At 37.0% G+C, this 20,335-nt stretch overlaps 2 protein-coding genes across 5 annotated transcripts; both read left to right on the top strand.

Annotated features, from left to right (window-relative positions):
• Window positions 1-10,858: 10,858 nt before the first annotated feature.
• On the top strand, window positions 10,859-13,240 carry LOC111887201 (protein arginine N-methyltransferase PRMT10). The gene is made up of 7 exons (XM_023883355.3): window positions 10,859-11,141; window positions 11,655-11,847; window positions 11,926-12,031; window positions 12,112-12,301; window positions 12,398-12,583; window positions 12,672-12,755; window positions 12,883-13,240. The coding sequence occupies exons 1-7, from the start codon at window positions 10,935-10,937 to the stop codon at window positions 13,057-13,059; spliced, it is 1,143 nt and encodes a 380-aa protein (XP_023739123.1). The 5' UTR covers window positions 10,859-10,934; the 3' UTR covers window positions 13,060-13,240.
• Window positions 13,241-17,350: 4,110 nt separating this feature from the next.
• Window positions 17,351-19,867, top strand: LOC111887207 (DUF724 domain-containing protein 1). 4 transcript variants are annotated; one of them, XR_008232437.1, is made up of 5 exons: window positions 17,353-17,532; window positions 18,021-18,725; window positions 19,028-19,121; window positions 19,203-19,279; window positions 19,534-19,867. XR_008232437.1 is itself a non-coding variant. In XM_052771522.1 (3 exons), exons 2-3 carry the CDS (start codon window positions 18,048-18,050, stop codon window positions 19,085-19,087), a joined length of 738 nt encoding a protein of 245 aa, XP_052627482.1. In that variant the 5' UTR covers window positions 17,354-17,532; window positions 18,021-18,047; the 3' UTR covers window positions 19,088-19,280. The 4 variants fall into 4 exon arrangements, 2 of the variants coding, with proteins under 2 accessions (XP_023739133.1, XP_052627482.1); XR_008232436.1 differs by having other exon boundaries at window positions 17,354-17,532; window positions 19,028-19,279; XM_052771522.1 differs by lacking the exon at window positions 19,534-19,867 and having other exon boundaries at window positions 17,354-17,532; window positions 19,028-19,280.
• The last annotated feature ends 468 nt before the right edge of the window (window positions 19,868-20,335 follow it).

The raw sequence follows: 20,335 nt of genomic DNA on the forward strand, positions 1-20,335 counted from the left end.
TCCAACACCTCTCTCAGATGCTCCTCATGCTCCTCCTGGGTCTTGGAATAAACCAAGATGTCATCGATAAAAACTATCACAGACCGATCCAGCATCAGTCTGCATACGCGGTTCATGAGGTCCATGAATGCGGCAGGAGCATTGGTGAGCCCAAACGGCATCACCACAAACTCATAATGGCCATAGCGCGTCCAAAACGCGGTCTTCTGCGTATCCTCCTCCCTGACCCTCATCTGATGATAACCTGAACGCAAGTCAATCTTGGAGAACCAAGATGCTCCCTGAAGCTGGTCAAAGAGATCATCAATCCTCGGGAGTGGGTAACGGTTCTTCACCGTTACCTTGTTTAGCTCCCGGTAATCTATACACATCCGATGCGACCCATACTTCTTTTTCACAAATAGGATCGGGGCTCCCCAAGGCGAACTGCTCGGACGAATAAATCCCTTGTCTAGCAGCTCCTGCAGCTGCGTAGACAACTCCTGCATCTCGGGAGGAGCCAACCGATACGGTGCTTTGGCTATCGGAGCCGCACCAGGAATAAGGTCAATCCTGAACTCCACCCGTTGCTCCGGAGGTATCCCAGGTAGCTCCTCCGGGAAAACATCTGCAAAATCTCGAACCACCGGAACCTCACTCACTGTCGCCTTACCCGCCTCCCGGGTATCCATCACATACGCGACATATCCTGCGCATCCCTGCTGAAGATAGCGCCTAGCCCTCGCTACTAAACATACAGTGGGTCCACACTGCGGCCTCTCGCCATGAATCACTAATTCTCCCCCGCTTGGGTTCCTGACCCGCACTAGCTGCTGCGCGCAATCTATCACCGCCCCATTAGGGCTCAACCAATCCATGCCAATAATCACCTTGTTCCCGCGCAACGGAATGGGAACCAAGTCTACCAAGTAATGCTCCTCAAACAAACGCATAACGCAATCTCGAAACACCATCGATGCTCGCACTGATCGATCATCAGCAATCTCTACCTCTAAAGGGCAATCTAACTCGCCCGAAGTCTCATGAAACTTCTTGCTAAGTGCAAGAGAAACAAACGATCGGGATGCACCCGAATCGAACAATACCTGAACTGGGATGCCGTTCACATGGAACGATCCTAATGCATACATATACATATGGAGCACATATCAATATCATAACATCATAAAATAAAATAAAAAAATAAAGGGAAAGAATCATACCCGTCACCACATCGGGTGCGGCGCGTGCCTCCTCGGTAGTTAACTGGAATGCTCGGTTCCTCACCACCGGAGCCTCTGCCTTGCCCTGCCGGCCATCCGTGATCCGCAGGGTCGCTGGAGCTGGCGCCTTCACCGACGCTGAAACTGTCAACTGGGGGCAATTGGCCTTCTTGTGGCCCCTCTGGTTGCAATGGAAACACAGCAACTTTGATGTCTGAATAGCTGAAACTGGAGTAGTACAATCCCTGCTAAAGTGCCCTGCCTTTCCGCACTTGTAGCAGCCTGCTGATCCCATCCTACATGCTCCCTCATGCGTCCTGCCGCATTTCCCACAGCGGGCATGTCCCCCTTGGCCTTTCGGCCTCCCATCTGATCCCCGGGACTTCTTCCCCGAAGCCCCAGTCACATGCCCCGCCTCTGCTTTCCTCTTCCGAATGTGCTCTAAGTCGATCTCCCTTTCCCTCGCCCTGGCGATCATGGACTCCAGGGTAGGGCAAGCTGAAAAGCTAACATGCTCCCGGATGTCAGCTCGTAGCATATCGTGATAACGAGTCCTCCTCATATCCTCATCACCAGCATACTGGGGCACCAATAAAGCCCTCTCCCGGAACTTGGCGGTGATCTCCGCCACAGTCTCCGTCGTCTGTCTCATGTCCAAAAACTCTCTGGCCAGCTGCTGAAGCTCGACAGCCGGCGCAAACTCTGCCTTGAACCTGGTCACAAAGTCCGACCAGGTCATAGCCTCGATAGTTGAGGCTCCCAACGAGTCACCCACTGACTCCCACCAATCCCGGGCTCGGTCCCGTAAACACCCTGCTGCATACCTCACCTTCGACCCCTCGGGGCAGAAGCTAGTCAACTGTGCAGACTCGATGTCTGCAATCCATCGCCTGGCAGCAATGGGGTCTTTCACCCCATGGAAGTCCGGTGCACCACTGCCCCTAAAGTCCTTGAAGGACAGTGTGCGAGATCCCGACTGGCCAGATGCCAAATCACTCCTGAATGCCCGCAGGCGATCCTCCATCAACTCCATGATCCCCTCTTTGATCGACCCAAAGAGGATGGGGGTCGACTCAAGAATGCCTCTGGTGATCTCTGACGCGATGAACTCGTGTAGTCCCTCATCTACCGGCTCGGAACCTGATCCCGAACCTGACCCCTCTCCTGAACCGCCATCTACCGGCCTCGATCGAAGTACCACCATTCTGCAATACATCACAACAATCATTAGAGATACTGATAATTCCTGAGGGATCACATTTACTTACAAGTTCCCTGGTCTTGTCTTGGCCTTCCTTGGTTCGGGTACGGATCCTCTGCTTTCAGTAGTATGGGCCCATACTACCTTCCACATCTATCCGTACCTTCTTCAAGGATTGCCTCGACTCCACCAGATCCCTTTCACTATTGCTGATCACCGCTATACTCATCCCAGGCTCGCCCTAGGGAAATCTCCGACTCTATTCTATCCAGTCCTCAGCTGCTGCAGGCCTCCTTGTAATGCCAATTAGCCATTACCTGAATACCATCACATGTGGTGAGGCTCGGATAATCCTTCGAGTAGTAGACTCACCCCTACAACGGTTAGACTCAAACGAGAGCTGTGCAATAGGGCCAAATCCAGCACTCTAAGATTATTCAACCCTGATCACATGTGACGTGACGTATTCACCTAATGGCTAACTCCCACCACTCAGAGTCCCACAAAGCACAAAGCAAGCAGCATTCGAACTAAGGGAACAATCTCAAGCAAATCCGCTCTCATAGGGAAAAACTGATCTAGCATACAGAGCGAAACTCATACTATCAGGCATAACCTAACGGGTTATCCTACTGCTGTCTACTCGATTCTAGCATGCAATTCTCATACAACTGAAACACATAAAGCAGGCACATAAGGCATCACTCCTAGATCCTTAGTTCTTTTCTAGCATGCTGTTCTACAAAAGCTGATAAACATAACATAAACTTGTATGGGTACTTTGGGGAATACTTACTTGAGCTCGGCCAGTCGCGCACATCACACACTTCGTTCTTTCTTAAACTCTTTTCTCAATTTTAGAAAACAATTTCTTTTAGAAATCTTTTAATCCCTCGATTTGAGTTCAGACACCCCCCGAAGGTGAGTCTGAATCCCTCAAACCAGGGCTCTGATACCAACTTGTAACGACCCAAATTTTCACGTCCAAAAATTTCGTTTATAAAACATAACATAGAAAACATTAACAGTAAAAACAAACATTGTTTAATTGAACCACTTCACATCGAAAACCAAAGTGAAAAACCACTACATTTGATCAACCAAAATATCAGAGTATCAATCCCAGAATAAACTCGTAACTGCGGAAACAAAGAGTGTGTGTGACATGCTGCTACCGCGCCGGCTCCTTTCCCCTGGCTGAGGAGGTACCTGAAACCAAAACTGAAAACCGTAAGCACAAAGCTTAGTGAGTTCCCCCATAATACCTCATACCATGCAAGCATATAACAAACAACATTCAGCTAGGAGTTACGGGCCTCGCCCACACTCGGGAAGATACGGGCCCTGCCCACACTTCACTAGCCGGGAGATACGGGCCTCGCCCACACTTGTGAAGATACGGGCCCTGCCCACACTTCGCTAGCCGGGAGGTACGGGCCTCGCCCACCCTCTATAATCTAGGAGATACGGGCCTAGCCTACACTCCGCTCTCGGAGAGATACGGGCCCTGCCCACACTCAACCGCCAACCCATAACATACAAGTATCACACAGACAACAAGTATAAGCAACTCTATCATATTAACACATATATCATACTTGACTAAACCCAGAGATACGGGCTCGACCCACACTCTAGTACTAGCATCTCGTCTACACGGGTCGGCCTTGGTGCCTTAGACCCGTTCCTACCGGAAAGGAAACTCACCTCGAAATAGCTGCTGGTCTGTGTGGGAATTGATCACCTACTGCTGCTGCTGCTCCGGAAATCCTTCGGCTGAAATTCCCACAACATACTAAATCAAACACTGCTAACTGACCTTTGGGTAAAATGACCATTTTACCCCTGATCATGCCCTAAGTCAAAGTCAGAGTCAACTTTCAGTTGACCCGACTCGCCGAGTTGGCTCTCCAACTCGCCGAGTCCCTACCCAGACGATTGTCCTGAGTCCCGTTTCTACTCGTCGAGTTAGGCTATGACTCGACGAGTTCTTCTTCTAAACTGATATTCAAGTCCTTCATCCTACTCGCCGAGTTGTATGAACAACTCGTCGAGTTCATCTTCATCCGATGAACACTTATGCGGCGACTCGCCGAGTTGTATGAACAGCTCGCCGAGTTTGTTCTTGATCTAAGGAGATTGCCTTGAACTCGCCGAGTCAGGTCATCGACTCGCCGAGTTCCTCCATAGATGAGTTCAGCTTCCAACTCACTGAGTCACACCTCGTGACTCACTGCACACTCGACACTACGAAAAGGGGACAAACTCGGAGACTCGCGAGCAGACTCGCCGAGTCACATGAACGACTCGCTGAGTCGTTGCCATGCACCCACTAAATACACATATTTGCTCGATTCCAGTCCATGCCATTCATAGATCTGGACTCCTAGAACACGAATCACACGTAAAGTTTCCAACTTTACGTGTAGATATTCACCCTTAAGGGTTTTAGGGTTCAAAGTGTACCCAAGAGGGTAGATCTAGGGTCTTCATGCAATGGGGGTCCATAAAGGCAACAGATCTGAGCTCCTGGAGCTCAACCATGCCTAGATCTAAGGGCCAATCAGCCTATTACGAAATAATTTGCACATACAAACTTGGGGATTGGCTCAAGAATGAATTAAATGAAGTAATAAGCATAGAAACAAGGGGAAAACGGACTATACCTGAAAGGAACTGTTGAAGGAGTACAAAGATGCCTGGATTCCTTCCCTTCCTCTTGATCTACTTCCCCTTTTGCCTCAAAACCTTCAAGAACACACAACAATTGCCTTAAACTCTCAATGAACAAGCTTAGAACGAGGGTTGGGAGCTCTTGGGGGTGAATGGGGGCTGGCCTGGGGCTGATATGTTGTTTAAATAGGGTGCAAACCCCTGAAACTTAGGGTTTCATCCAACAGCGGTGACTCGCCGAGTCCGGAATATGGACTCGCCGAGTCGCCAACTTAAACATGTCCCGGGTCCCGTCCTTACTTGGCGAGTCGGACCTATGACTCGCCGAGTCCAAGGAAAAAAGAAGGAGAATACTCAAATAAGATTTACGTACCAGGAACCAGGTGCTACACTGCTGGATGACAGATTCCCGAATCTGTCAACATCAAAATATCACCCAATTAATAATTGGGTTCTAACACATATCCATAAATCCATGCTTTGGGTAAAAGACTACTTTACCCTTAACTTAGCTTGACTCAAGCCTAAGGCCCAATCCAAAAGCCCAAAGTCTAATAATGAGCCAAAATTAAATGGCAGATAACCTTTATAACCCATTTTGAAATAATAAGAATGTATTATTTGAGTATTATCTGTTTTATGCTTAATTGTGTGGCTTAATTCAATTAAGAATAAAAATAAGCGTAAAAATAAAATCTCAGATAAAACTGATATTGATACATGAAGGCGTAGTGGTCGTGACAAGGTTTCCGAATATATAAAGAATACTGAAATCCAAGTTATAACGAAGAAGTTATGACCTGTCGAAGTTTCGAGACAGAACCGGCACGATGCTGTATGACGTAAAATATGAATTTAAAATAGAGTGATATCTAGCCTTAGTGATCTAAACGAAAGTCGTAGAATAAGTTAAACCGAGAATGTGCATAAAAAGGACGTCTAAATCTGACTTTGTATGAGTAAGTTATGATTTTTCGAAGTTTCGACTTAGCGGTATGCAACCCAAAGTTCGAATATGAGATCGAGTGATTTCTAGCCGAAACAATCTAAACGAGAATCGAATATCTCTTCGATAGTAGCCCAACGGTAAAAAAAAACAGATGAAAACAGACGTCAGATGAAAGAGTTGTGAATTCGTAACAGAGTTTTCCTGTCCCGGCCTACTAAAATAATATAATAAATGTTAGAGTCAAAATTAGTCGACTGAGTTTAAACAAGAGTTGTAGAGCATAATCTCACCTACGCGTGGATATAAAGAATGTCGAAAATGGAGCTCGTATGCGAGAGATATGAATTTCTAAAGTTCGGAACACAAAATTCGAGGTTGTGTCAGAGCTCACGAGGTGAGCATAGTGCTCACGACGTGAGCACGGACTAGACACCCTCCAGAGCAAGTGGACGAATGATGAACGCAGTAACCTACTGAGCTCACGACGTGAGTACAGAAAATAGGCCTATAAATAGAAGTTGAAGGCCAGCTGAGTTTTGTTGCTTAATTCCTTTCCTCTCTCCCATATTACATTGCTTTACGTGCAATTTATACCCCCGAAGCCCCGGTATCATTCCCGAGACCCGAAGCAAGTCCCGAAGCCCCAAGGATCCCGAGAAGTAAAATTTCCGAGCCGAAACTTTGCTCGCGAGAAGCCCGATTTTCAAGAAAGCATCCCGGTTTCACCGAAGAATACTGCTCTTAGAGTTGTAGTACTCTCCGATCATCTTCTGATCAAGTGAGTGTATATTCCTTTTTCTTCTAACACATAGATACGAAGTATTCTCTACAAAATACGTGTTATGTGTTTGTATATTATTTGCTTATTTGAAATAATTGTTGAATGAATGATTTGTACAGGTTTTAAGCTGTATATAAATGTATATATTTTTATATACTAATATTTTTGGGTAGAACATGGGTAGATAGTTGTTGTGTGATGAAATAAAATGATGAGAGACCTTGATGTTGATGTTGTTATTCTAGTCATCTACCGGAGTATGGATGACGACCACATACTCTTTCTAGACTGTCCAGTGGAACGCTGGCAGATTCATAACATGTAGGTGTTGTGAACGATGTGTTCACCGGTGTACTCTATCCCCCTCATGGTTGTCTTTAGGACATCTATTTCCGAGGAAACCCCTTTGTAGTAATGTCCATCCCGAGGAAAAATCCTAGATTAGGTCCCTTTGTAGTAATGTCCATTAGGGTTTTGCTAGTGGGGCACCACCCATTACCACCTCGGGTAGTGGTGGTCAACGGCAGCTCACGGTGGCGGCCACCACCTTACGATGGTGGTTATGGTTCTTTTCATTATTATATGCTAATTATAATTACAATACTTAATCCAAAATAAACACACACACACACACACACACTAACTAACACACACACAATTACTCCATTCCCGGAACAGTAACACAACCACCCACCTGGTGGCGTTTGGCGGCGACAAAACCACGGAGAGGCGGCAACGTTAGCAATTTTTGCAATGACAGCCACCACCTCACGGTGGTGGCGACGGTTTCTCTTGGTCTTCTGCCCAGTAACAAGTCAACACACGTGAGTGCACGCTGGAGATTCATCTAATTAACTACCTCCACCCTTGCGGTGGCGCATGACAACCAGAGTGAAGGGCGGTGGAATGGAAACCCACGACAGCTGGCGGTCGATCCATTCATTTCACCACTTCGCTGGTGGCTTGAAACAACACGGCGACAGCGGCTGTGTCGTCCCGACGAGTGAAGTGGTGACGGCATCTGTGAGCAAGGAAGACACGACAGTGCCACGTCTCGCCGGCATCCACGGTTGGCAATGGTGGCTCGCATCTTCAACGGAAAGGCACAACGTTTTCTGTCTTCACGGTGGCTGTGCGTTGGTGGAGGAAAGGATGGGGCACAAGGTGGCGGAACCGGAAGGAGTGGAAGGTGAAGGTGATGGCTGGGGGGGGGGGGGTTATGCCTTAGGGTTAGGGTTTACATGGTTTAAATACACGGTTCCTTCAAAGATATTTCCATAATAACAGCTATGGTCCCTCCCTTCTAAAATCATTTCCAATCCACTCCAATATTTACCCTTTTAACCCCATCTTCTGAAATCCCTTACAAATAAAGTCCGAAATTTACTAATCAACCCCTCTTCTATAAATTGTTCTCAAATTAAGTCCATATATTACCATCCAACCCCTAAGCTTACAAAATCTCTTCAATTTGAGTCCCAACAATTCACCAATTAGTCCATGCCTTCAAAAATGTTTACGAAACTAATCCGAAACTTACAATTTAACCCCCGACTTCTAAAATTGTAACCTTTGGCTCCCAAAAGCCAACACCCCACTAAAAATTATGGATTTTAGGAAAACTATTCATATTAATTTATCTATTTAATAAACGGGGTGTTACAATATTATTATTTCTTTCTTTCTAATACATCATTATTTAGAAAATATAGGAAACGATAACTTCATTGTACATTTAATTTGTCTCGTATAAAGGCATCATGCTGTGAAAAGTACACTATTATGTTTGGATAAATTTCTAAAAAAATGTAATACTCTAAAAAAAGAAGTCATAGAAACAAATAATAAGTTTATGCTAAAACATGATCACTGGCAGCCAGGTTTTGCATATTTAAATCCTATCAAAATTACCAAAGTTATATTATTCATATTTTAATGAAGTTAAACTAGGATCAAACGAACTATTGAAATCAGAAATTATATGGTTTCTATAGCATTGTAGCATAAATGTTTCACGTGGTAGTAGATTATTTGGTTGGTTAACTCTAATTTTTGTAGCTTAAATGATCATTGTAGCTTCAGTATACATCATGCTTGATATTTGGTTGGTTAACTCTAATTTTAGGCTAGCCTCCAAGCAAGAAAAAAGGAACACAAATACCACCACCACCATACTTTCTCTCTTTGTGTTGTCATATTTTAATTATTATTTTATATTCCATTATTTTTTTAGAAAAAATTGGAACTAATATATATATATATATATATATATATATATATATATATATATATATATATATATATATATATATATATATATATATATATATATATATATATATAGTGCCACATAACCTAAAAGAGCTTTAGTGGCATAAAAAAAAGTGTCACTAAATCCTACAAGGACTATAACGACACAATCAAAAAGTGCCACTAAAAGCCTTTAGTGGCAGTGTTTTTAGTGACATTTTTTTTGTGTCGCTGATGGCCGAGAGGGTCTTTAGTGACATTTTTTTTGGTTTTTAGTGGCACTTTTTCCGTGCCACTAAACATCATTTTATTTGTAGTGAAATGCTAACCTAAGCTTCTGAAGTAGATTTTACGCACAAGAATCAACCCAAGGGACCAAAATTTGCCAAAACCCTAAGCTAAACTAGATCTAAGCAATGAATCATAAATGTTGAGTCTTTATACCTTCTGGAAGATGCTGAAGAAGAGTAGAATCTGGATATACAAGCTTCAAGCCAACCAACACTTCTCTAATGAGCTCATTCTTCTTTAGTATGCACCAAAAACACACCAAATCACTTAAAGGACTGAAGAATCTCACAAATGGGGTTAGGGTTTTGAGGGGACTGCTTCAGAGGATGGGGGATGAGGATAAGGCCAACCTCAAGGGAGATAATGAGGTTTTATAGGTTCCAAGACCCTAAAATTAGGGTTTGCATTCTCCATGAGTACGCCCGACGTACTCTAGCTACGCCCTGCATACTCAAGAGAGACCCCGATACCACGTTTAATGAACTACGCCCCACGTAACACTTGGTTATGCCCTACGTACGACATTCTTATAAAAAATTGAAACATACAAATTAGCTTTAAAAGAATTTACCTACGATTCGGGTGTTACAGATTCGTTGAATACCTATCATATTTGTTGAAATGATTTTCTCACTAACTATATCGAAAAAAATATTGAAAGAGGAGTAGAGATGATGAAGTCTAGCTGTGAAGCCATCTATTGTTGAAATTAGTGTCGATGAAGTTATCAGATGGGGAGTATTAACGTTGATGTTGATGTCCTCTGCTGGAACCAAATCTCTACATCCCTATTCTTCCAACTGTGTTCATGTAAAATCTCTAGTGCTATCCGATTAGGGTTCGTAAACAGAATATTTGTAGTGAAATACAATAACACGAAGACAAAAGCACCGACCATGTGTTGTATAATCGATTGAATGAAGCCTGACCATGTGTTGTATATTCTATTCCAATTTCCTAATAAGCCAAAGAGGGGATTGTTAGGGTTTTGGAAGAGACAGTGATAATCGATCGTTCTTGATCACAACCCTCAAATGAAGTTTGGGTGAAAAAGATGACATCGACAATTAGAAATTTTTCTATAGGAGCAAATTTTGAAGAACTACGATTTCTAGGAAATATTTATTAAAAAAAAACTAGATTTGAAATTAAAGAATTATCTATTTGGATTCTAAGTGGACAAACCAACTCCAATTTCACCTAGTAACCTATAACTTTTGAGTTGCATCTCTATTTAACAAGTAAATTTAAAATTGAATAATCTGTTATACAAAAACAAAAAAAATAATAGTGATTAAATCAAGACAAAACATAAAATTTATTGCGGTGTTATTTAATTGGCAAAACCCTAGCTTTGATGTTTTTTTTTTTTTTTTTTTTAATACATTTTATTACATAAATATTAGTAATTCTGGTTACGTAAATATTAGGCGTCAAATTGAACGAAACGAAGGGCTGACGTGGCAGTGGGCCTACACCCTTGTGCCCTAATATGAAGAATCACATATACATCTTCCCTCTTTCAACAATTTTCCAATCGCTGTCTCTTTCTCTCCCTCCATAATTCCGCAACCGGACCTTAAACAAATGGGAAGTGCAGCTAACGGTGGCGCCGTTGATATGGATACATCCACCAGCAATGGCAGCGTTTCCGTCGACAAGGGAGTCGATTTCGCCAATTATTTCTGCACATACGCCTTTCTCTACCACCAGAAAGAAATGCTCTCCGACCGTGTTCGAATGGACGCTTATTACAACTCTGTTTTCAAGAACAAACACCACTTCATCGGAAAAGTTAGTATCTTTGTGTCTATATATATTCTTTTAAGTGTTTCATATTAAATTGTGTTGCGCAGTTCTCATATCGTCATTATTGCATTCAACGCGTTTAAATAATCGTCTTCTCATGCTTTAGAATCATGCCACGCGATGCAATTTTGACGAATGAAGTACTTATTTGCTTTCTATTATGCACAAATAGAACTTATTGTCTGTTGTTCTGCTTCGAGTAAGCTTTTCTTGTTTCACTAATCACCAATCTCTTCATTCCAGAAGAAGTACAGTTAAATCTTAGACTTTTTGAATCTAAGCTGTATACAATTCTAGATGTTAATGTATCGAAGTTGTATACAATTAATCTTATGAAACATAACATTCACGTCCTTTTGGGGACAAGGTTCAAAAAACCTTGCTAGGATTCATATCTTGAAATTATATATGATCGGGTAGCAATTCAGAATCTTGAATATCAATTCCTTTATAAGCTCACTGAAACACCAAAACTAAACTGTTGATTCCATGGTGAAGACTGTGTTGGATGTAGGAACAGGGAGTGGCATTTTAGCAATTTGGTCAGCTCAAGCAGGTGCAAAGAAAGTGTATGCAGTTGAAGCTACAAAAATGGCAGATCATGCTCGTGAGCTTGTTAAAGCAAACAACCTCCATGGTATTGTTGAAGTCATCGAAGGTTCAATAGAAGATATAACATTGCCTGAAAAAGGTTTGTTTCAAAAACATCTAATTCAACACCCATTATTTCCAATTCTACCCTTTTCTCATAATAAAAAGTAATCAACAGTTGATGTAATCATCTCTGAGTGGATGGGATACTTTCTCCTTCGCGAATCCATGTTTGACTCTGTTATCTGTGCTCGTGATCGTTGGCTAAAACCAACTGGAGTTATGTAAGTAATTATATATATATATTTTTTAAATATTTCGACTTGAATAAGTTTTTAATTATTTATTTAAATTGTTTTTATAGGTATCCTAGTCATGCGCGAATGTGGTTGGCACCTATAAGATCAGGATTATCAGATCATAAAATGAGTGATTATGAAGGATGTATGGATGATTGGCATGGTTTTGTTAATGACACTAAATCTTATTATGGTGTTGATATGAGTGTTTTGACAAAACCCTTTTCTGAAGAGCAAAAGAAGTATTATTTACAGGTTTCGTTTGATTAAAACTTGTTTGTAATTTGTAATTTGTATTTGTATATACTTTTTTTAAATCAAACCATTTACTTTTTCTATTTTAATGTGTAGAATTCCCTTTGGAATAGTCTTCATCCAAATCAAGTAGTGGGAACTCCTACTATTTTAAAGGAGATTGATTGTTTAAAAGTAACTGTTGAAGAAATACTCAAAGTTCAAGCAATTGTTTCATCAACAATTGTTAAAGAGGACACTAGGCTTTGTGGCTTTGGTGGCTGGTTCGATGTTCATTTTAAAGTATGTTAATATTATTATATTAATATTATTGTTGTTTTTAGTTTCTTATTATTATTATTTATTGTTATTATAATTATTATTGAAATAGGGAAGAGAGGAAGATCCAGCTGAGTGTGAGGTTGAGTTAACAACATCTCCTAGTGTAGATGATGGCACACATTGGGGACAACAGGTTAGTAATGATAAATATTAAAGTTTATTATTATTATTATTATTATTATTATTATTATTATTTTGTGATATTTGTTATGATAAATAGATGAATGAAAGTATGTTGCTATTTCTTGCATTATTTACAGGTGTTTCTTTTGCATCCACCTGTCCGTGTGAACGAAAAGGATGATATCCAAATCAATTTTACAATGAGTCGTTCTGAAGAAAACCATCGTTTGATGAAAGTTGATCTTGGATATCAAATTAAATTGTCATCCGGTAAGATGTTGACACCTGTCAATAACAAATTCTATATCGAATGAAGCTAAGGTCTCAATGACACAATGTCAATTGACATTTCAAAAGCATGAAAGTTTCGTCTCTTTTCATGTAATTTATGTTGTATGCTATTTGGTTCGTTTCTTGATTTTGTCGTTTAAAAACCATAATTCGTTGTAAGCGTTAAATGTTTTTGCTACGTAATTGCATTGTATTTTTTTGTTAGTTTTTTAGGGTTATTTTTTTCACTAATGAGGATGATGAGGGCATTTTTGTCTTTTGCATAAATGTGAAATCGAACGTCATGTCCTTAATCTTATCACATTTTTTGTGAGGGACGAAAATGCAGTACGACTTGTTCTGTTCTGTTCAGAGTTATTCAACTATATTTTGCATGTGGTTACCAAAATTGTTGATTTTTTTAAGATTTTTAAATTAGGGTATTTTATTAAGCCACATGCATATGACTTTGATTACACATGAAGATGCTTTAACAAGACTACATTTCCAATCCTTTCCCCTCTTCAATTTCAAAAGTCAACCCCTACCCTACTCTTTAGGATGAAGCAAAGGTGATGAATGTTAAAAAAAACTAACTCATCTATAAAATCTTCAAAAACCCATCTTTAATTTTTCAACACTTTCTAAAGATCTCTACAAAACCTAGTCATTTTTGTTCTTTCTTGAATCTTATAAAGAATGCATAGATCATCATCAGCCACCACGTTCCGCACCTCCGATGAGTATTTCCTCAACCTATTGCCGCCAGGGAAGCTATCCAAACCACCACCGGATGATGACTTACCCGTGTATAATCCAATCTCTCCAAATGGAACCAAGGAACACTATAACTCATCAAGGGAAAACACTATTCATCTCATCCCACTTGTTTTGCTTCTTTGTGGTTTTATTCTTTGGTTCTTTTCTTATCCGACTGATGAACTCAAAGACAACAATATTACAATGTAAAATTGTAAATCATAATGTCTTCATAGCAAGAAAAGTGGTAACAGAGTATTTCTAGAGTAAGAAAAGTCGTGAAAGACTTTACTTATGGATTCTTATATGTAATGAGGAGTATTATTGGATTTTATGATATATTATGTTATACAAAACAAAAACGATGTTTTATTTTTAAATGTGAAAGTAAGTTGCTTTGAGGCTTTATATTGTTGAACAAAGGGAGTAAACGCAAAAAGTATGATAACATCATAACAAGCATTTCAATCATAAGTCATGGTTTAAAAAACGTTGTGTTGACATTTTGTGTGTTCTAACATGTGGATTTTGGATATTGATATACAAATATACGTGTTAAAACATAAAATTTATGAATGACTATATAAAAGACTATAAAGTTGGCAATTTTGATTCGTTTTTATTGGAAATGGTAGGTTTTGGCTAAATAATATCTCTAAGAGATTGAATGGGTGTTTGGGATTTTGCTTACTTAAAGTGTTTTTTTTTTTTAATCTTATTGCGGTTTTGTTTTAAATATTTGGATAAAAAAAACATAAAAAATGATTACTTAAAGTGTTTTTGATTTTATTGCGGTTTTGTTTTAAATATTTGGATAGAAAACATAAAAAATGATTAAAATGCTTTTATCTTATTGCGGTTTTATTTTAAATATTTGGATGAAAAAACATAAAAAAATATTAGTTAAAAGTGTTTTTTATTTTATTGTGGTTTTGTTTCATATATATGTCAACAATGCCGTTTTTAATTTTTCTTCGTCAGTAATATATAAGGATGCTTTTTTTTTTTTTTTTTTTTTTTTTTTTTTTTTTTTTTAAATTTATTTCATTTATAAGCAAAATTTATGTATATTGAAAATTAACTTATCAAAATTGTGTTTTAGTACTGTATTGATATTACAAACATTTTTTTCCTCAATTCAGTTTTTGTTACTATATAAGCAATTTTACCAAAAATACATAAATTACTTTAAATAAACAATTTTAGATAAAGATGAAACGGGTCAACTTTGGTTGTATAGTATCTCCAACGGATTAAATAGATAAAATCAAATAGCTTAGTTGAAAGTGGGTTGAAAGTAGATTGAAGTGCATTAAAATATATACAACCTTCAAAATCAGCTTACTAAAAGATTATATTATTATTTTTTAATATATGTATGTATTTTTTTTTTTTTTTTTTTGTAATCATACTTAAATTCGAAAGATAAAAATTATCAACGTGTAAAAAAATATTTTTTGTAATCATAAGAAGCACTTTGTTGAAATCTCATTAATCATTTAGACGTAGATTTTTGTCATAACGGAGAAACACTTGGTCAATTAAGTGATGCATGAGATGAGATATATAATAATATAATCAAGTGCATAAGCCGGCAACATGTATTTTTTTTTTTTTTCTGTAGTTATTTTTTCATATAATTGCACACACACAAACTTTGCAGTAATTAAGACTGACAAATATGTATTATAAAAACCAACCAATATGTTACCAAGCGAATCAATAATATTGGTAACCAACAAGATATTTGGTTGGTAATAGATCAATCGCAAAGTCATGGTATGATAGTGGTACAAAGGTTTCAATACCACGCTAATACCATACCAACCAATTCAATATATATATATATATATATATATATATATATATATATATATATATATATATATATATATATATATATATATATATATATATATAACCATCTCATATGTATTAAAATTTATTATTACTATTCATGTATTTGTTATGGTTTGTATTACACTTTATTATGATTTGTATAAATCAAAATTTTCAAAGCTTTTTTTTTTTTTATTTTTTTTTTATTTTTGACGGATTGTTGATTGTTTTCTTAAAGTTTGAAAAACTAAAATTGTACGATGATATAAAAACACTCAATGGTCATTAGTGAATAATATTTTTTATTAAATTGAACTTGCAAATTGAACAACATCAACCTATCACGTTGAACAAAAGTTGTGATTTACTCTAATTTAACTAGATAATAACCGAAAAACTGAACCAAAACCAAATTAACCGATATAACCGAACCATAATAACCGAACCATTTTAAAAACTGTTGGTTCAGTTTCTAATTTTTGTTAACCGATAACTAACGATTCGGTTATGGTTTTATAGTTTAACCGAACCATTATTAACCGAACCCCAAACTTATATTTTAATATATAAAAATTATAGATTATATATAAAATAATATAGTCAAACTTATTTAAGATCCATATTGAAAATATAATCCATCAATCCTCACTTATCAGGAGACGAACGAGCAATCAAACTATCAAAGGCTGATCACGTAGACACACACAATCTTCCAATCATGCATTGAGTTAGATTATTGATTAATGTTGTAATTTATAATCGACTAATTCTACAATTTGTAAACATTATTTACAATTAGTTTAATCTGCACACTCATAATTGTAATCAAAGGCTTCTCACACCATTAATTCTAATCAAAGATTGTTTTGACTTGATAGTCATATTCGAAGGATTTTTTGACTTTATAATCAAGACTTCTAGGTAAGTTAAGTTTTTGGTTCTTCTTTACTTTGTGATATTAAGAATGTATTTTTTTTTTTTTTTTTTTTTTTTTTTTTAAAATTTTGGCTTTTTTTATTTACTGTTTTTGACTTAATCACATTGAATGTATATGAATGATTGTCTTTTTTTATCCAATAACACATAATATGAATGTTTGACTCTTTTATTTTATAGTTTTTGATTTAATCGTATTGAACGTGTATGAATGTTTGACTTTATTTTAATATTAATATCAATTATCAATATATGAAATTATTAATGTCATTTTTTTTAATGTTTTATATTTTTATGAATGTTTTTGATTTTGAATGTGGCTATGTGTTATCTCACTCTAAGTATTAACCGTACACATTTTATTCTATTAGTATAAGCTAATTTACAAACATTGACATCAAAGATTTTTTGGTATTCTATTTTTCATTTTTATGCCAATATAATTTCGTCATTTATATTATTTTAAACATTATGGTTAACCAATATTAACCATTAACCGATAACAACCATTAACCATAACCAATATTAACTATAACCAATGGTTACCAAAATACATTAACCAATCATAATGTTTATGGTTTGATTTTAACCAATAACCGAACCAAACCGTCCCATACTCACCTCTAAATTTAACATATTTGCATATGATTTTAAAATAAAAAGTCACGTACAATCGTACATCTCGTGTTTACAAAAATCCAACGTATAAAGAAGGAAAATATAGTATCATCACTTTCCATTTATGTTTTGTTTAATATTCTAAATCGGCCCAAAAGGGTAAAAACAAAATATAAAAGCACAAAGGAGAGGAAGATGCGTAGTATACATGAAAAAGCGTATAATAACAAGAATACCAATTTCCTCAACAAGGTATTCTTCCTTCATAATTCTTGTGCAGTTGGAAACCTCCTTTTGTTTCCTCCAACAAATTAAAAACACAACTCCGATCAAGAATCTGAAATCGAACTTCTCGATTTCAAAAGGTTAGTGATTTCATTCATCAATCTGTTATCTGCTTTCTTTAATTTTAGGATTTCGACCGACATCGATGTTAGATAATCTTTAATGTTCGGTTGAATGATTGTTATTGATTTGTTAGTTATTAGCTTCATCTTCTTGATTATTTTCTGCTTGATTTTACTTTCTTTCTGCGAAATTGCAATGGCATTTGATGTTGATTAGCGATTTAGAGTTCGTTATTATGTTCGTGCTTTTCCTTTTCGTTTTCGAGATCACGTCAACACGATTACGTATGTAAAACGCAAGGAGTGTCTGTTATATTTCTGTATGTGTGTTTGTTTATAAAAAGCACATACAAACACCGGTTTAATAGATTTCTTTATCAAGATTTCGAATTCTTTTTGTAGTGGAAGAATATGAAGAACTTTTGTTGTTTGATTATGTTTCTGTTTTTGTACTTTATAATCACATAATGATATTTTACTTACTCTTCAAATTCCCAATTGAACAGATTCTGAGAAACCAAAACTTCTGCATCATGAAATACAAAAAAGGAAGTATAGTGGAAGTCCTGAACACAGACAAAGCTCCTTCCCATTCATGGCGTTATGCTCAAATAGTTTCCCACAATAAACACAAATACACAGTCAGATACGATGTCTACCATGGAAACCAACAACAAGAAGAAGAAGAAGAACACATATCAAGAAAATTCATCAGACCATGTCCTCCCACAGTTGAAATTTCAGAACACTACCCTGGTGATGTAGTGGAAGTGTTTCACAATCTTTCATGGAAGATGGCAATCGTTTCCAAATCATTCAATTTGAACTTATTTCAAGTAAGATTAGTCGGATCTTTTATCGAGATCAAAGCAAGAAAATCAGAACTCCGTGTACGCCAATCATGGCAGAATAACAAATGGGTTGTGATTGGAAACCACAACAAGAAGCAAAGGTACACTAATGATAGTGTTAGTGTTACTAGTTCTGTTGGTAGTTGCAGTGTTGATGATAAATTTCATCAGAATATAAAAGAAGGTGATATTGATGATAGTGATGATGGGGAGTCTGTTTGTGAAGGAGGGTATTTTGGGGATAATAAAAAGAAGTTGAGATTGGGGGAAGAGATACATAGGTTAGAGTTGAAGGCGTATAGGCGTACTATTGAGGCGTTACATGCGTCAGGACCATTAAGTTGGGAAAAAGAATCAATGGTAACAAATCTTCGTATGTCGCTCCATATATCAAATGATGAGCATTTGATTCATCTTAAAAACTTAATTTCTTCTTCAAGTAGTATTCGTAATAGATGACATGAAAAAAAAAAAGAAAAAAACAAAACATTCTTTATTGAATGCCTCACATAATTGTAAAAAAAAAAGCATTTATTGCCATGTTATGAAATGTTTAGTAAACTCTTTCCTTATTTGATGTGTATTTTATCGGGTTTGTTTGTTCTTGTAACTTTTTTTTTTTTGGGTGTTGATATTATTGATGCTTCCCATTGGTTTTCCAGGCCCAAAAGTTGGAAGCTTGTATTGCTGGGTGTGCCACCTTCTCTGTTGGTGTTGGATGACGTGGCACACACAAAATAAGATCTGTTGAAAACAGCTAATCATTACCCTCTTGTGTACTTAATATATTCGTATGATGTGATATGTTAATCGGGCTATTTTGGTTTTATGATGTAGGTTTTTTACATAAGTTTATGTATGCAGTTTGATATTCAAGTTTTTGATATTCAACGATCGTTATGCAGCTTATGATGGTATGTTTTATTATAAGTATCCGTATTTTGGAAGTATATACAACTTTTTTGAATTGTTTATTGTCAAAAGAAATTATGTAATGAATCTTTTAAGTTGTTAATTTGTGAATGTTGATGTCACAAAAATACACAAAATGTTGGTATTTCCAAAAGTGGGTAACTTTAGGTCTACCTATTTTGAACTTTTGTAGAATTTTGATGTTCTTAGATTTATTTATTTATTTTGCTAATTTTGATTTTTTTTTCTCAAACAGGTAAAATTTGTATATGAAATCAAGACAGGTAGTCAATGCCTTTCTTTTGTTTAACTCTTAGGGGTTGTTTCATATGCCTCTTATGAGATTTGGTAAGAGGTTGGGTTTGACTTGGTTAAATTGAGATTGTTTGATGCGATACTTAGAAGATTCTAACTCGTGACTCGGTCATGACTCCTCTAAAATGCCTCTTAATCGGTCAGGTTCCGGACGAATGAGTATTTACTAAATTAGACGTCGACTCGATCATATATGATTCAATCAACAACTATCAAATAACTCTTTTACTCTTAATATTAGAACACTAATATGATCTACAGTTTTTATTTTTTTATTTTATTTTTTTTTTACTTTTTTTTTTATTACAAGTTGGTAATTGAGATGAGCAACACAACGATTCTCTACACTATAGAACTAAATGGAAAGATGCTTTGATTGATGCAAGATTTATATATTTGAAAATAAACGGATCTGATTTAAATCATATGATTTCAAGGGCAATATTGTCATCTAAAAGTAAGAGGGTAATATTGTCATGTAAAAATAAGAGTATCCATAAAAGTATAAAATTAAGAAAATATCCGATCATTGACCTCGTGGATAGCTTTTTTTTTTTTTATTTGCTACACCATCTTTCCATTAAATATATCAAACAAAATGTCAACTTAAATATTCTCTAAGCTAATATTAGCCACTTCTAAAAGCATTTTTTTTTTGTTTATGAAATCAACTAATTTACACTAATTTTTTTTTGAAATATTTTATAAATCGTCCTCATCTAATATGCTATTTTCTAGCATAT

This window comes from Lactuca sativa, chromosome 5 (genome assembly GCF_002870075.4).
Source record: "Lactuca sativa cultivar Salinas chromosome 5, Lsat_Salinas_v11, whole genome shotgun sequence".
NCBI lineage: Eukaryota > Viridiplantae > Streptophyta > Magnoliopsida > Asterales > Asteraceae > Lactuca > Lactuca sativa.

Coding starts and splice junctions, on each gene's coding strand:
- LOC111887207 (XM_023883365.3), top strand. CDS start 18,048: ATGAAATACAAAAAAGGAAGTATAGTGGAAGTCCTGAACACAGACAAA.
- LOC111887201 (XM_023883355.3), top strand. CDS start 10,935: ATGGGAAGTGCAGCTAACGGTGGCGCCGTTGATATGGATACATCCACC. Junction 11,848..11,925: donor TATAACATTGCCTGAAAAAG/GTTTGTTTCAAA, acceptor AGTAATCAACAG/TTGATGTAATCATCTCTGAG. Junction 12,756..12,882: donor GCACACATTGGGGACAACAG/GTTAGTAATGAT, acceptor CATTATTTACAG/GTGTTTCTTTTGCATCCACC.